This window comes from Theropithecus gelada, chromosome 5 (genome assembly GCF_003255815.1).
Source record: "Theropithecus gelada isolate Dixy chromosome 5, Tgel_1.0, whole genome shotgun sequence".
Classification (NCBI taxonomy): Eukaryota; Metazoa; Chordata; class Mammalia; order Primates; family Cercopithecidae; genus Theropithecus; species Theropithecus gelada.
The window spans coordinates 149,834,044-149,852,634 of NC_037672.1; the positions used below are offsets into that span (position 1 = coordinate 149,834,044).

Genomic DNA, 18,591 nt, shown 5'->3' on the forward strand with positions numbered 1-18,591 from the left:
TTCTCTGATTAATAATCTGCTGTATTTTTCTTTCCAACAGCTGTGCTTATAGTATAATAGAAACAAAATGTAGAAATGAAAATATTCTTTCTACTACAAAGTAACTTATAAAAATTATTTAGCTTTTAGCTATGTATCTGAGCTGATGACAATTTTGGTTTATTAGACTTTTTCAGTAATTATATAGCTAGCTGTGATTTCGATTCTTAAAGACTGAAAGAAAAAGTAAAACTGCTACAGCTAGATCTCTAAATCACATATTTTCCCATTGGTGAAGTGCTTGAGATTTTTAAGTCACTTTTACTGATTTATTACCGGATAAATTAAGGTGACTTCTTTGTTTTAGGAGGAATTTGGCTATAATGCCGATACCCAGAAGCTGCTGGCTAAAAATGGAGAGACTCTTCTTGGAGCCATTAATTTTTTCATTGCTAGTGTGAACACTTTGGTGAATAAAACAATTGAAGATACATTAATGACTGTGAAACAGTATGAAAGTGCCAGGTAAGGTATACATTTTTACTACATTGTCTGTTTTACAGATGGCATATAATTCAGTTAATTTCTTGGTTACAAACAACAGAAACCAACTCTGGCCAATATCGACAGGAAGAAAATGTACTGGAAAGTTATAGGATACCTCCACAGAACTGGCAGAAAGGGAGAGAACAAGATTCTGGGAACAACCAAGAACCAAAGCCAAGTTAAGCCTCAGAAGAATCTAATTAGAACCCCTATGCTGGGTGCCTCTAGTACTTAATGCTGCCACAGCTACCATAAATAATTTCCTGAATACCCACAAGTACTTTTTTCATTGCCTTGAGATTATCTAATTGATCTTTGGTCATGTGCCCAAATCGCGCCTTCTAGTGAGTAGGGAAATGGAGGATCTCCCAGCTCCAGCTTCTTTAGAAGACGACAGGGCATTGTGTTCTACCAGGCAGGTATTACATGGTCCTCTATACTCTGGCCTAAATTTACCTTTCATCCTTATTACCACTGCTTCCACAATAGCCAGACCCATACTTTCAGTTTCTATTGAATAATAAGCTTGTTTCACCTCCGTGATTTTTATTTGTTAGGATATCAGTCATCTTCCATTTATCCAGATTATAGCAAGCCTTCAAACCCTTTCAGATTTTACCTTTTATATAAATTAAATATTTGACTTGTATTTTGATAGCTGTTTATAATACAGTGTTTTTATACATCCTATTTTAATGGCTTTTTATATATCCATATTCATATATATATACATACAGTTTCCCTGTCTCATAACTATCCTGTTAAAGGTAAACAAAATACATATTAATAAATACATTAATAAATATTTTGAAGAGTCTAAAATGTAGCAGATCTATAATAGCCTTTTCACCTTTTGATTCCAGGCCCAATTTTTTCTGCATATGTCCTGCCGCTTTTATTTAAGTATCATTCTAGTCCGTTTTGAGATTTTTTTCTTTTGAACGCTCAAAATTCTTATTTTCCATTTTCTTTTTATGCATAGTTGAAGGTAAACTTTACCTATTAGAAGGATAACTTTACTTTTTGGCCTCTTATCCTAGTTTAATGGTATGAGAAATGCCTGTAAAAACTCCAAACTCATCTAGTCTTTTTGCAATTGAGTGCTTATTAAATATATATTTCCTGACACTTCAATTAAGTAAAAGCACAAATTATTTGGAAAAGTTAATTTTTGATGTTTTCACGGGAAGAGATGCTTCTGTCCCATACCATGTTTATTTTGTCATTTTCCATTTAGTATTAACGTATGAGATTCTTATTGACTTGAAAATGAAGGTCAAACAGCTGTGGTTGTGTGGAGGTGTAAGGGTGAGGATAGCTGTTAGTAAGATAGCCTTCCGTGGAAATGTCTTCAATAACAATCTCAGTGATTGGTTTTTCAGTCTCGATTTAAATCCTTCCATGGAAATTGCATTTTTCAAAGGGTTCATTATGTATATGAATTTAAAAATTCATTTATTTAAGTTTTATTTGATTCTTTTCTAAATTTGTCTGTTCCTTATTCATAATGTCCTAATTTGTTCATAATGATACTCTTTCTTTTATCTCTAATCATTTTAAATTTCTTATCTTCTAGTCTTTCTGATTGTTTTAACATTTATGGGTTTTAAAGATGAATGTTGTTTTCTTCCAAAAATACTCCCATCACCTCCTAGTTAAGAACTTTGTGAATCTAGATTGTTTCTCTACTTTGCAATTGTCTACCTATCTTGAAATATATTTTCATTAATAATAATCTCTTTCCCTTCAACTTTTATTTCTAAACAGTTTATGATTAATTTGTAGAGGAGAAAATGCTCTAGAGATTAAATGATTTGCTCACTTGTAGTCAATTTCAAAGCCAAAATGAGAACCCGTTGGTTCCCTGTGGTTCACATTTTATCAGTAGGCCTTACACCTGAGTATTAGTGCCCTAAGTATAATGCGGTATAAGATCTCAGATTATAAAATACAGTATATAGGTTCATTTGGAACTTTTGAACAAAATTATAAATCAAGTTACATGTACTTGGTAGCTGGTTTCTTAAAGGAAACCCTTACACAGCTTCTGTGTATACTTTAAAAAACAAAAACAGCAATGTTGTTTTTGTTTTATGTCATCCCATAATATATCCTTTTTTATTCAAATTACAATGTATGATCTTATTCATTAAGCTTAGCTTGGGGTTTGACTTTTCTGTTGTTTATGAAGTAGCTGTGGAATTGGCTAGTTGTTAACACTAAAACATTGCCTACTGATGGATAATAGTCAAAAAGAATCCAAGGTTAAAAGTTTTTCAGTAGCTGAATTTTCTTCTCTGTCAAAGCCAGAATTTACTGACTTTTAGGGCAAGGGTCATCTATTTGATCAGTACAAAAAGTGGTAATTTAGGCAAATGCCCGAGTGGCCTTTTAATGCTTCCTATTATGCATTGTATACAAGTATTTCCTAGCCCTCTGGTGCTTCATGTATAGAAAATCTTGTAACAGCCCATTCAGCACTTCTCCACAACAGCACCAACAAGGGAGTCAATTGTGGTCAAGATGTGGTCAAATTGTTTTCAGATATGGACACCTGTTCTCTAGAAGTTTTACATAAGCCATAAAGTAACCATTATTAACTTTGTTGATACGGACTCAGTTCAGATGGGCAACCTTGAAGTGAAGTTGCTTTTTGAAAACTTAGTGAGCTTCTCTTCTTGGTGGTAATGAGCACTGTTAGAGAAGCTGTTATGGAAAGTTTTACTTTGGTACCACCTATAAACTCTGAATGTAAAATTAAGAAATATAAGGTCAGTATTATAACTTTGATTATGTTTAAGTTAACTACTGTTGTTTAGAAATGTGCTCCAAGGCTATTGAAGGATATTTGTCCTTAGATTAAATCACCATGTATTACTATTTATTTAGTTCTACATTTTTCTGTTTTATTTCTTATTGTTTTTAGTGTGCTTGCTTCTAGATACCCCTCTTCTAATTTGGCCATAATATAAGCATTTTAAAGGTATCAGTTATTACCAGGTGTCTTGTGTGCTTTATCTATATGAAGTTTTTGTGGAGATTTTTATTCATGTTTATAGATTGAAAAACTGGAGCACAAAGAGATGAAATAACTAGCGCAAGATAGAGCCAAAAAGCAGAGAGGTCATTCAGCCTTGGCTCCTGAACCCATGGATTTAACTAACTTGTTACTATTGCCAAGTCAGTCTTGCCTCCTAAATCTTTTGTATTTGTCTCTTTAGCTCCAATGCCTTTGTCCTCATTCAGTGACTCATTTCTTATATGTCCATCGTCTTCTAATAGGTTTCCTTGCTCCTGATTTTTTAATTGTTTATTCTATCCTCCATCTCTTACACTACCACCAGAGTCATCTTTCTATCCTGATACAGTCATGTCATTTTTATGTCAGATCAACATTCTTCAGTGGCTTCTCATCACCTGTCCTACTGAATTAAATTTAAACCCTTTAACATGGCCTGTAGTGCTGCTTACCTTCAATCCTGCCTGCCTGTCTGAAGTTAATTTTTTCCATTGTCATGTTCCAGCTTCAGATTCTGACATACTGAATTCCCAAGTGTGTCTATTGTATCTTACAAATCTATGCCTTTGTCCATGCTATTCTCTTCAGAATCAGAATATTCTACCCCCTATCCCAATTCACCTAGCCAGCTTTTACCATCCTTCAAATTTTAATTATAGTATTTTAATTCTGTCTGAGATACTGTTGGAACCGAACTGTCGATTCCCTCCTGGGCAGGGGTCGCCGCGAAGGATCACCGACACGAGATTCACAGCAGAGAGTTATTTATTACTAGCGCGCTAGGGTCCCAAGCTCTAAGTTGGCCCTGGGACCCCGACTGCTTGTTACAGGCTGTTTATATAGGCAAACACAAGTTCAAACACAGCTTATGGCGCGAAATTCAAACAAAGCTTAAGGCGCAAAATGATTGGGGCCTGAGCAAGGTGTCTTGTTCTAATTGGTTAGAGCAGGACCTTATGAGGTTCTTTCCTGGAGTTGTTGATTCCGGGAACTTCGAGGCAGGGTGGGACCCCCGGAATTGGCAGGGTGGGACCCCATGAGGTTGTTTCCCGGAATCGGCAGGGTGGGACCCTATCAGGGTGGGACCTTATCGAGGCAGGGTGGGACCCTATCGAGGCAGGGTGGGACCCTATCCAGGGCCACCTGGTGTTAATTTTTTAAGTTTTATGAGGCCTAGTTTCAATACCTTTTCAGATATCTAATTAAATAATTATTCCTCTTGAGTTCCATTATACCTTACCCTCCTTTATGGTAGTTCTTATTCTCTCATTTTGTTGTAATTGTTTACAAGGTTCTCTTCCTCTAGAATACAGGCTTCTTGAGGATAAACGTATCTGTTCATTTTTATAGCTCTACTTTCTAACACAGTGCCTGGAACGTAGAAAGTGCTCACTTGAGAACTGTTGAATGAATCAGTGTATCAGTGAATGAATGAATGGTTTGTTCTCTTTTGACCCTGAAAGAGGTCAATTAAATTAAATCTTAACTCATACTGTTAAATTCAGTATGAGTTAAGAATAAATTAGGATCAGTGTGAAGGACTGATATATTCTTTCTCAAGTCATATATACAATATAGATTATGTTATTTAAAGTATTGTTAATTCCCAGAATAGGAGATGTGAATTATACTCCTATTATCTCCAAATAAAGAGCTTTAGTTTTAGGGTATAAGCTTTGTGATTCCAATCTTGACTAAATTAGAGGCTACTCTGCTGCTTCTTTGCTGAGTACCGAATAGTTGAGGCTGCTGGATAAATCACTCTTTAATAAGCAAGGTAGTGCTATACTTAGACAGGCACTGTGATAGAGCTATCATGAGGGGTTATAGGATCATGGAGTGATGACAGTGGTGGGGTAACTATTTGAGTTGATGGGGGGAGAATATCAGAGTGAGGCATCTCACAGAACACAGGATGGTAAATGCTCTACAACAAATACTGTTGTTACATTCTGAATAGTGATGTTACAGAAATTCATCTAGAGTTGTGTTGTCAAGTATAGTAGCTACATATGTCTGGTGAGCACTTGAAATGTGGCTAGTCTGAATTGAGATGGGATAGAAGTGTAAATACACAGTGGATTTCAAAGACTCACTGCCCACTCTCCAAATGTAAAGTACCTCTTGAATAATTCTGTTATATTGATTACATGCCACAATGATTAATATTTTAAATATATTGAGTAAAATGAAATATATTGATAACAGGTGAAATTAATTATTATTTCATTGTAACTACTAGAAAATTTTAAATTACATGTGTTGCTCACATTACATTTTTGTTGTGCATTGCTAACCCAGACATTTTTCAGAACCATTTAAACTTCTATTAGTTTTAATATGCCATTCTAGAGTCTACTGTCCTTACCTGCTTTGCCTCATCAGTATTAAGCAGTTCACATGGGGTATTTGTTCTACCCTTGATCTTGTTTTGCATTTATTTTTTTTAACTGGTTTTTAGATTTTGGAAATTTTACTTGTCAGTTAATACTGTGCTTTGGGAGAAATAGTTAATGAGATTAACCAGCAGCTTTTCCCCTGTTCTTATTTGAATAGCTCTTTGTTTTTAAAGAAATAATGATTTCAAAAGTGTCAAGTAGAATATGTGTGAGAATTTTATATATTATTGTATAGTATGAGACTGAATATTGTATATTTCTATCCCATCTTTTGAACATATTTTACTCTCTTTGTAGTATGTTTCACTTATTCTCTTCTTTCCAGGATTGAATATGATGCATATCGCACTGATTTGGAAGAACTGAATCTTGGACCACGTGACGCAAACACTCTGCCAAAGATTGAGCAGTCACAGCATCTCTTCCAAGCACATAAGGAAAAATATGATAAAATGCGCAATGATGTTTCTGTCAAACTGAAATTTCTAGAAGAAAATAAGGTAAATTCTGTACCTTTTAAGGTCTTTCTGCGGACTTTAAAGTCACCCTAAAGAGAGAGAGTCAGTTTTTCTGTTTCTCTTAACTCTCTTGTATGACAATTGCAAGAAGGAATTCCATTTGTAATCAGTGTTCGAGTTTTTAGAAGTTTACAAAATATATTTACCTTTCTTTGATAAAAGTTATCAATGCCACTGTCCCAGTCTTTCACATATAACACATGGCAAAAAGTATTTGATGGACAGCCATTGATCTTTGGATTGGCATTGGTAACAAGTGCTTTAAAAAGTGAAATATTGATAGATTATGCTCTGAGTATTTTGAAGCTTTTCTATTAATGGTAGGTACAGATTTCAGGAAAAGAACTACTATCTTCTTCTCAGTAACTGATAAATGAAAAATAACTAAAAGGTCCAGCTTAGGGCTGCAGTTAGCATAACCTAGAAGAAGGAAGCCAAGAGATCTATTTTCCACATTTTTTTAATATATGAACACATCCAAGGACTAGAGCAATGAGGGCTGAACTGGACCAGCTGTAGGTTTCAGCAGGAAGTAGATTCATATACTAATAGGCTCCTGTGTTTTGGTTTAAGTAAAAGGACCACTTCTCATGTTTGACGTATCTTTATTACTTGCGTACTCAGCTTTGTATGCAGGATTGCAGTTCTGGAAATGGGAAATGAGTGAGCATGGTACAGAATAGGTGTAGTGCAGTCCTGTAAAGATGGGTCTCATCATTGCACATTGGTACTTTTTTCTGTGCGTTTCACATCCTGTAAAGTCATGACAGGTCTTCAGCTGTACTCTCTTCAAGGTACCCTCTTAAAATTGTTTATCAGTTCTCTCAGGAAACAGTCATGTTTATATTCTCCTCCATAACATCAAAGGGCAAAATTAGTAAACTATAACTGTCAGTATCTTACTGTTTTCTTTAATGTTTCCTTAGAAACTCTCATGGCTACTATAAAACCTATAAAATAATATATTTCTTTGGGATCCACCTAGTCCAGCACTTTCACTGATTTTTTAAGCTGCTATGGGTGAAAATTACTCACCACAAGACATTATAGTGGCAATAAAGGAAACTTCAGCAGAATTGTCAGAAAAATTGCCTGGCATCATTCAGACAGAGCCCAGTGCAGCCTTCTGGTATTCATTAGCTGAGCACAAAAGATTGCATTCATTTTAGTCATATATATACCTATTTTAGTGTGTGTGCATGTGTGTGTGTATATATATATAAATATATTTGTGTGTATATATACTATATATATTATATATGCACTATATATTTATATAGTATATACACACTAATATATACTATATATTTTAGTATATATACACTATATATTTTAGTCATATATACATATTCATTTTAGTCATATATATTTAGTCATATATATAATGGATGTGAATATATAAATATTTAGATAATAGACATTGTATATTTTAAATATAAAAATATTTTTGACATTCCACCCTATCATCACTACACAGTAACACTAAAAGAGGTATGCTGAAAGAATATACATGTTTGATAGAAAAGTAGACTAACATAGTGAAACCTAAGGTTCATGTGATTTAAAGGAAGAGAGAATCAAATGGTAATTGGAAGCCAGATTATACCAAGCCTTGACTACATACAGACTTTGAATTGTGGCCTTGGAAGGGACTTACACTGAGTAGGGAGGGAAGAAGGAGACACCTTCATAGACAGCCAGGTCATCTCTATAAATTTTAAATGTCAGTCAGAAGGATCTTACTTCTAATTTTATCTTGTAAATATTGAAGAATTTTTAAAGTTGAGAGTAGCAGGAAAAAGTCATTTAGAAAGACTCTTTCTTTCTTAAAGGAAGAAAGAAAGTAGAAGCACACATACTAATGAGGAATCTTTTATAGCCAAATGAAATGATTAAGAGCCTGAACTAGGGTCTTTGCAATAGCAGCAGGAAGGAAGGAATATGGTGATTTTAAGGCTGCATGACAGGGGTCGGAAAATTGAAATAGGAAGCTGGTGTGGCCTGAAGGCGGTAAGGGTAAAAGGATTGGGAATTTTTTCTATTTGATCCAGTGTTTAGTTTGAGAAATGATGACAGAATACTCAAGTGGAAACAATTGGTAGGAATTTGATGATGCATGTTTACAGTTTGGATGAACAGTCAGGGCTTCAGATATAAAGGCTTGGAAGTCATTGCTTTAAGAATAATGTTATTACTACTATTAAATAATAATAGAAAATTGCTTCTTTTCTCAAGGATTTTATATTGTTAGATGATGTCTTCGTCTTTTTGGGCTGCTGTAACAAAATACCATAAACTGAGTAGCTTATAAACAAGAGAGAATTATTTCTTTCAGTTCTAGTGTCTGGGAAGTTCACAATGAAGGTACCAATGTCTGGTGAGGGCCCACCTTCTGACTCATAAATGGCTCCTTGCTATGTCCTCACATGGTGGAACAGGGAGGGCTCCCTCCCATTCCTGTATTATGGGGGCACTAATCCCATTTATGAGGACTGTACCTCCATGGCCTAATCACCTCCCAAAGGTGATTAGTACCTTCTAATACCGTCACATTGGGGGTGAAGATTTCAGCATTTGAATTTGACAGGGACACAAACATTCAGACTACAGCAGATAGCATAGATATTCTTTGTTTTGGCTTTCCACAGTTGTCGTCAAGGCAAGTTTGAATTTGAACTGAGTAATCAGCTGTGTCTAAAGTAAAATCTATAAAGAAGCTTTGGTCTTTGTATGTTTTTTATTTAACTCTTCAAAATGATAAAGAAGTATTGTTGGACTGTTATTTTAAGTAGTAATTGTCATTTAGAAGAAAACAGAGATCCATGAGAAAACTTTTCTTTGTTTTTTCTGTTGTTGTTGAGCAACATTTACTCTTTTCTGTTATTTTTAATAACTTAAAAAGGAAGGAAAAGCAGGTTTTTAGCCTAGGAACTGTCTATCATCCCTGTTTGCTTCCTTGGTAATTCGAACTGCCTCAAGTCTAGGTTTTTTGTTCTTTTGTTAAACTGTAGGTGATTTTGTACCTCAACATCTCTTTTATGTATGGTTGCCAGGTAATCTACTTAGCACTTTAATTTGTTTGTCCATTTATTTCTTTTTGTTTTTGTTTGAGACGGAGTCTCGCTATGTTGCCCAGGCTGGAGTACAGTGATGCAATCTCAGCTTACTGCAACCTCCACCTCCTGGGTTCAAGCAATTCTCTTTCCTCAGCCTCCCTGTAACTGGGATTACAGGTGTGTGCCATCATGCCCAGCTAATTTTTTTTTTTTTTTTAAGTGGAGACGAGTTTCACCATGTTGACCAGACTGGTCTCGAACTCCTGACCTCAAGTGATCCACCCGCCTTTGCTTCCCAAAGTGCTGGGATTACAGGCATGAGCCACTGCACCAGGCCCAACACTTTAATTTGAAGAAAATATAGTATACTCTTCCTATTTCTTCCCCCCAACCACTCCCCATCCCCTGATTTTTTTTTTTAAAGATACTGGATCTCACTATGTGGCCAGGTTAGATTTGAACTTCTGGACTCAAGCAATTTTCCCACCTCAGCCTCCCAAGCATTTGGGACTACAGGCGCACGCCACCACATCCTGCTAGTGGTCCTATTTCTTAACAGGAAGAAATGAAACATCAATGAATGTGCTGTTCTGTAATTTGATAATGTCCTAAAGACTACTGCAGTATATACACCTGTTTTTGCAGCTTTTCTCTCTCTCTCTGTTTTTGGCATTTTTTTGGTTCTCACATCATGGCTTTTGGAATATCTTTTCGTAACGCTTCTCTTCTAAAATGAGAAGCCAGAAAACCAAATAACGAGAATAGGGCATAAAGTAAAAGCAAGTAGTCCTTGAGTATGGTACTATAGTAATAAGCTTTAGCATCTAGTGTTTTTGTTTGTTCCCTCTTAGAACTTTTTTTAAATTTTGAGGTGGATCAGGAGTTAGGTTCTTAGGTATAAAATTGATGTGTTTATATGTACTTAGTCTAGCCTTTCTTCCCTATGGCAAAACAAAGAAGTAAGGTGTATCAGATACTCACATTTCTGCATATGTGCGTGATAAGTGCACCTAAGGGTATTTGTCATTTACCCTTAATAAAAAAATGTGTTGTTCTACTATTTATAGTTCATACTTTCCATCTCTTCACCCCGTGATTTGGTTGTGTTTGCCTTTAACCTAAACAGTCCTTATTCATCTCTGATATTCTCTTCTTTGTTTACTAAACCGCACTGCGTTGTGTAGCAGTAAAGACATAGCTCATTAGTCTTCTAATGTTTCTCCTTTCATCAGTATTTCTCCTTTTTGAGACCTTTAAATAATGTAACTTGAGCTATTTTGTGACTTAAGGCAGTTTGTTTACCTGTTAATTCTTTCATTCAGGGTTCAAAACAAAACATAGGCTACTTTAGTAAAGAGAAAGAATAATAGAGGTTTCTGGTGCTTTGTAGACTTTGTGAGAGTAGATACCATGCTTTCATTTACAGCCCTCATAAAGCCTAGCAATGGTGCAGGTATATAGTACTCATTCAGCAAGTGCATGTTTGCTTTCTTCCCAGAATTAGAGGTGCACTACAGGAATTGGAAGGAGATGGAAGTGAATGAAAGTCAACTAGGAGAGGATAAAAGGCGGAATCCTGATTACCTCACTCTTTTTTTTTCGTGAGGGCAAGCATAGTCTCTCAGAAATGCTTCTGTTTTCTGCAGTGTTTACTGTTTGCATGGAAAGAGGAGGCAAAAAGTTAAAGAAAAAAATGCAGATCAATGTAAGCGACTCATTTTTTTTTTTTTTAGATAGCTTTTTATGTGGCTTGGAACTATAAAGATGTGAAAAAATAATTGAAGGTTTATTTTTTCTTTAATGTGTAATTTAACTTGGGAATGATAAATCTTAAGGGCTATGAATATATTGGGAGTGGGATCTGAATGTATCAGAAGATTCAACAAAGCAGTTTGGTGTATAAATATAAATAGTAAGGATTTTATTCTTTTTTTTTTTTTTTTGAGACTGAGTCTTGCTCTGTCGCCCAGGCTGGAGTGCTGTGGCCGGATCTCAGCTCACTGCAAGCTCCGCCTCCCGGGTTCCCGCCATTCTCCTGCCTCAGCCTCCCGAGTAGCTGGGACTACAGGCGCCCGCCACCTCGCCCAGCTAGTTTTTTGTATTTTTTAGTAGAGACGGAGTTTCACCGTGTTAGCCAGGATGGTCTCGATCTCCTGACCTCGTGATCCGCCCGTCTCGGCCTCCCAAAGTGCTGGGATTACAGGCTTGAGCCACCGCGCCCGGCCTGGATTTTATTCTTAAGAAGTATAAAATATACTCCTACCCCAAGGTAATGTCAGTTAAATTAGCTATAACCATTAAATGCAGGTTTGTTTCATTATTATGTTATATTTTAGTGACTTAAAGGATGACAGAGAAGGCAGAAAAGGATGAACCAGACTTGGGATCAACCTGGACACATATTTGATTTATATAGTTACTTAATTAAAAAATAATATTTCTTAAAATTTATAGTCATTCCTAATCTTAGATTGATATGAAAACTGTTGTTTTCACTCACAGTGTTTCATATATAATCACAATACAATAACATTCCTGTATATTAAGATTTCTTTTCTAATATATTATTTAACACGCCTGTAGTCCCAGCACTTTGGGAGGCCGAGGTGGACGAATCCCTTGAGGTTAGGAGTTTGAAACCAGCCTGGCCAACATGGTGAAACCTCGTCTCTATTAAAAATACAAAAATTAGCCTGACGTGCCTGTAATTCCAGTTACTCCCCAGGCTGAGGAAGGAGAATCATTTGAACCCGGGAGGCAGAGGTTGCAGTGAGCCGAGATGGCACCACTACACTCCAGCCTGGGTGACAGAGCGAGACTCTGTCTCAAAAAAAAAAAAAGAAAAGAAAAAGAAAAAATGCTCGAAGCCTAGTACTTTTTTGTAAAAATACACTAAAGGTTTGGGAAAACTTTGAGGGCAGAGGTATTCTTTGCTTACTAAAACTTCTCTTTGAGAGGAAAAAATATAAACCTCAGAATTTAAAAAAGATACTTGTTGCCAAAATTTAAGGAGCATGTTAATACCTAATGTGTACAAGGAGATACATTCTTGAAATCTCTTTTCCTATTGTCAAAAGAAAAAGAACCCCAATTTCTTCTTGAGTACTTTAAAAATATTCATGCCAGTAACTTAATGTCACCTTTACTTCCAAAGCAAAAACAGTAGTACTTCTTGGTGTGTGCTCCTAGGGAAAGTGAGATTAAGTTATATAGGTGAAAGAAGTACCTGGTTCTAAATTTTAAAATAAGCATTTATGGATTGATGTCTGTAAGCGTAACAAGCAACCAGGGAGTTCATAGTGCTGGACACAGAAGAACCTGCCTTTCAACACTGTGCCAAATACTATCACCTACATTTGGATCCTGTGAGTCATTCTCTTATTCATGCAACTTTACTTCCAGACTGAATTTTGGCTGTGACTGGTGCTCTCAAGGGAAGGTACATGGTCAGTTAAGAGTGGTTGGGGAAGGCCTCCATGAGGGTGTGATGCTGAACATTACTATCACTTGAGAAAGTGAGAAACAGAACCAGAGAGTATTCCAGGAAGAAATACCAGCATGTGTAACTGCCTTATGGCAGGAAAGGGTGTGGTATGGTGAAAGAATGAATGTAACTGGAGCCAGTGTGACCAGAGCATAGAGAAACAGCTGGAGAGGTAAGTGACGGCCAGACTAGCCCTGATAGGCCATATTAGTGAAAAGTTTAGTATCAGTGGAAGCCCTTGAAATACTTCTTAGCAAATGATAGATCTAAAATATGGAGGATAGATCTTAGTAGGGCCTAAGAGTAAGTATAGTAGCTTAGATAGGAGATGGTAGGTAGTTGGATTACAGTAGTGATAGTGGAAATGGAGTGAACTGAAAGCTTCAGAGATATTTAAAGGTAAAACAAATACATGTAAAACAGTAAGACAGACTGATGTATAATTGGCACCTTTGACATTTTATTCCTTTATTCAGCAAATATTGGTGGAGTTCTTTTTTTATTTTTATTTATTTAGTTATTTGAGACAGGGTCTCACTGTGTTGCCCAGGCTAGAGTACAGTGATACAATCATAGCTTATTGTAGTCTTGAACTCCTGGCCATAAATGATCCTCCTACCTCAGCCTTCCAAGTAGCTGAGACTACTGGTACATGACACTGCACTTGGCTAGAGTACAGTGGTGTGATCATGGCTCACTGTAGCCTGTACCTCCCAGGCTCAAGCAGTCCTCCCACCTCAGGCTTTAGAGTAGATGGGATGACAGGCATGTGCCACAAGGCCTGGATAATTTTTTTATTTTTTTGTGGAGACAGAGTTTCACTCTATTGCCCAGGCTGTTTTCAAACTCCTGGCCTCAAGCAGTCGTTCTGCCTCAGCCTCCCAAAGAGCTAGGATTATAGGCATGAGCTGCCATGCCAGGTCTTGTGGATTGCTTTTTATATGCCAGTCACTGAGTTAGGTGATAGAGGTATAATGGTCTTACACTCATAGAGCTTATAGTCAGGTAAGAGAAATAGGCATTAACCAAACAATTACGTAAATACAAGCTATGGTAAGTGTGATGAAGGGAAAATAGAAATGTCATGTGGGTATACAGAGAATTTGGCCAGGTGTGTGTGTTGTGGGGGAGGGCCTGGGGTATCATGGAAGACTTCCCTGAGGCAGTGATATTAGGGCCAAGATACAAAGAGAGAGGGGTAAGGTAAAGGTATGTGATGGAGTGAGATTTTAAATAGAAGAAACAGCATATGTTGACAGTCAGTGAGGCCAGAGCATAATGGGGACAGGGAAGAAATAGCACTGGATGAAACTGGAGAGGTAGTTTAGGGCCTACACAAAGATGAAATGACATAGGTACAATGTTATTCATTGTAGCATCACTTGTTATTTATAAAGATGAGAAAGAACTCAATGGTTCAGCAGTAAAGGACTAATTGAATAAACTGGTTTTTTTATACAGTGAAATATTTTACAGCTATTTAAAAAAATGAGAATGCTAATGATAGCTCCTCAGGACAGACAATTAAATGAAAAGAGCAAAGTACAAAGTAGTGTTTATTGTACAGTATCTTTTGTGTAAGAAAAGAAAGAATGTATAATCACATTTTCTTATATTTGCATAAAGAAAAACTGGAAGGATTAATAAAATCAGTTACCTATAGAGGGAACAGGGTGAATGGAAACAGGAATGAAAATGAAACCTCTCATTGTATACTTTTTGTATCCTTTTAATTTTGAACCACATGTATGTCTTAACGTATTCAAAAAAATAATACTTTTAAAAAGATAGGAAAATAAGTTAGCTAGAAAATGTTTTTTAAATACTATCCTTATCTTTTTTCCAAATTGAGACTTAAAATAGACTTGTATTTCCCAAATATAGTCTTTAATTTTCCTCTTAGCTCAAAATTAGATGATTAATTCTGTGTTGGAGAGAATAGAAAAAGTTAACTTAGAATGTGAGTTCTGTTGCAACATCATTCTTAGATGACAGAGTAGAAATAGTGCGATATCGTACCTTTCATTTATAGAGGAAAATATTTTGAATATTTTAACATATGGTGCAACATTTGCTGCTGTTAGTGGTTTGTCTTTCTAAACCCACGTGGAGGAGGAAAAATTTGCTTGTGGTTTGCATTGCCTCCTTTTTCTCTCTTTGGAAATGAGGCCAAAATTAACTATCTTTATATAAACCATGCAACCAACAAGAATTGTGAGTTGTACATTGATTTTTAAACTAGACTCATCCAACCCATACCTGTTTGGAATAAATCAAGGTAATGGTAATTGTTGAAGAGTGAGTAGGGATGAAAGCCTGAGTGGGTGCTGGGGAGAAGCACACCTAGCTAACCAATTCATATAGTTTTTGTTGTCAGTTGTGCTAAGATTCTGGCATGACAATTTTTGTAAGGGAGGGATATTTTGTATTCAGTATTGAAAAGCTTTCCAGGAAGGATAGCTTTATAATCATGAATTACTGTTCTTATAGACTTGGTTCTTTTTCAGTAATCATAAGGTACTTACGTATTCTCTAACCCTTTTTGGTCATCAACTTACTATAGAGTAGTAACCCTTTTTGGTCATCAACTTACCATAGAGTTGATAAGACCAAGCTTACTTTTTGGTCATAACCCTTTTTGGTCATCAACTTACTACAGAGAAGCCATCAACTTACTATAGAGTAGGATTAGTTTCTTATTCTGCTGTATATGTTGGAGGTGAGGGAATTGTTCCTTTCACTTTGAATGAAAAGAATTCACTTTAAAAATTTACTTTTTAAACATTATTGCTGTGAGGTATCTGTTCTAATGGTTGATATACATGTGTGCTCTTCAGATCCACATTTCACTTATTTTGCCAGCCTTGGGTATTATTCAACTTGATTTGCCAGGTTTTGTGATAAAGGTGACTTTTTAAGTGATCAATGTGGTACTTGAACAGATCACTAATAACTGCATTGGTTGTGCTGTTGATGATGGTACTGGGTCTTTATGGCTGTGACATTGCTATACTTTTTTAGTTCTTCGTAGTTATGGTTCCTTCAGTTTGCTTAAAAGTAAAATCTTTAATTAGTATTTCTGAGTAAAGTCTCAGAAGACACTAGCAGTGTTTAAGAATTTGACTTTGCAATGTTCTTTTTAACTTTTTCTTGAAATTCTCTCAGTAATGACTCAGCGTTTTCATGTTGACCATAATTTCTTTCCATGACTCACCTATACTTTGTTAAAATATTCATAACTTTTTTCCTCATTCCTCATAAACTTAATAACATCCTGATTTTCTATCCTTATTTCTTCCCTTAAATTTTCAAAGATACTTTTTTAAAAATTGACCTTAAGTATTTTAAGGTGCTTGTTTTGTGCAATTATGCCTGATCCTAAAGAACCATATAAGGTATTATCACAAACTTCCTGTGGAGAGGCAACTTACAGTCTAATGGAAAAATTTAAATAAAATCAATTATATATAAAACACTAACTTAAAGATGAGAAAGAAATACAGAATTTGATGAAGAAAAATATTAGTGTGGGCTCAAAGTACCTGGTAAGCTAGGCAGTTTGACTTGAGCGGGACCACACAAGAATGGGTAACGTGCATAGGTAGGAAGGGGTCAGAAAAAAAATTCTTGGAGAAACCCTGGATCATATGTTTAAGTGATTTGTAAACTTCTGTTGAATCATCTGTTCCCTTCTTGAAGCACAGCATACTATTACTACTTACAGGCTTTTTAAAAAGAAGAGTAATGCTTTATCATAACAAATTTTGATAAGGCTTTTCCTTTGGATGGGCCATTGGTTTGACTGGTTCCTATTGCCCAGTATCCAAAGGCTGGTGAGCACAGGGTCTGCTGATCCCTGCGGTGACTTGACACCATTTTGTCACTTACCAGATAGCTCCAGCAGATCTAGATACCTGAGCTTTCTGTTTCTTATTATCTAAATATGGAATTCAGTGATTCCCTCCACCCCGTCCAACACCTGCCTATATATTTATCGCTTTTTTCTGGATTTCATAGGGAGTTTGTGAATACCTCAAGGTACAGGGACTAATTCTGAACTTGAGATCAGGAATGGGGTAAAGTTCTGAGAGAAGTTATAGGATGGGTAAAAAAAGAAAACATTGGTGGGATCCCCTCCTCTTTCTATTCCCTATGGCCTCCCATGCTATTCCTGGGATCTCACTACCCCTAATTCTGTAACTATGGACTTCTGTGTGGTTTTGTAAAAAGGATTCAATGCTGTCAAGCCCATGATTGTCACACTTCTCTGTTAGGTTAGTAACAATCTCCCAACTTTTTTGAAATAACTTTATATCTCTCACCTCGTTGATGAAATGAAATACCCAATTCCTTACCTACTCTTTTGTACCTAAATTGATTTTGGACTTGGAGATCAGATGGTAATTTATGATACTTTATGTTTTCTCTGCCAACTTGAAAGTGTGTTCATCCCTCCCTCCTCCGCATAGTGCCTAGGCCTTTCTCCAGTTAAAGCACATATCGTACTATGTTGTGATTGCCTGCTAGTCTGTTTTTGCCCCTAGAGGTGCTCCATGGATGCATCTATAGAGCACGGCCTTCCTACATTTGAGTATTGAGTTAGTCGATGGACACTAATCTTTGAGTACTATAATCTGTAAATGGAGATTATATAAGGATTTTTATATAATACCTATATCTGTATAATATGTGATCTAGATGATTATATACCAGTGCACAGATGATAATGCTGGGGTTCAGAGAGGTTAAGTAGTTTGTTGAAAGTCTCACAGCCAGACCAGGATTCAAATCTAGATCTCTCTGACTCCACAGCCCTGCTTTTAGTTAAGTATAATACAATGCTGTAATGCTGCCCAAGGTGAGATTGTTAAGATAGCAGAGAGAGAAGATGGAAAGATAACCTTGGAAAACAGAAGCTGTATTGATCATGTCTAAACTTGGAGCTCTTGGAAGGAAGGAAGGGTGGAAGGAAGGAAAGGAAGGAGAAAAGGAGAGAGGGAGAAGGGAGGGAGGGATTGAAGAGAGGGAAATAACCCTGTAAAATTATAGAACAAAAAAGGCAATAGACTTTTTTTGCTAAAGGTGAGAAAATCTCCGCACTTAGAATGTTAACGTATCTAATTCTTGGATAAAGAATTATAAGACATCACCACTGTTCTGTGACCTGCTGTTACTGGAGTCTGTAGGTCATGTTTCATCAGTTATCTTCAGAACTCTGCCTTTGTTTTTCCTTCTGTAAGGACTTTTTTTTAAACCCTCTGCTTGTCAGTGATTTGTTGAAACCTATCCCAATGCATCAGAAAAATGTACAAATCTATTTTTCTACCCCACTTGTAGTTCATATTTGTCTTTCCTTCTCTCACTCCATTCCCAGTGGCCATAACCGTATTTTTTATAGTGTGTCTCTTTCTCAACCAGTAGTTGCTTTAACATGACAGGCATTTCCAAAGCCATTGCAAACTAATAAAAGTATGCCCCACAAACCTAATAAAAGGCCAAGGCAGGTATATTTTCTTGCCTGATATTCTTCTGATCTCTTTCTGGGAAAAGTTCAGTGATAGGCAGGAAAGCATAGAATGGTATATTTTTT

The 18,591-nt window shown here is 36.2% G+C and overlaps 1 protein-coding gene across 7 annotated transcripts in view; it reads left to right on the forward strand.

The window, feature by feature from the left end:
• Positions 1–18,591, forward strand: part of ARFIP1 (ADP ribosylation factor interacting protein 1) — a 123,717-nt gene that overhangs the window by 94,043 nt on the left and 11,083 nt on the right. For all 7 annotated transcript variants that reach the window (XM_025386045.1, XM_025386049.1, XM_025386047.1 and 4 more), the window contains 2 exons: positions 347–504; positions 6,269–6,443. In XM_025386045.1, coding sequence (XP_025241830.1) covers positions 347–504; positions 6,269–6,443 — 333 coding nt within the window. The remainder of the gene's footprint in view (positions 1–346; positions 505–6,268; positions 6,444–18,591) is intronic.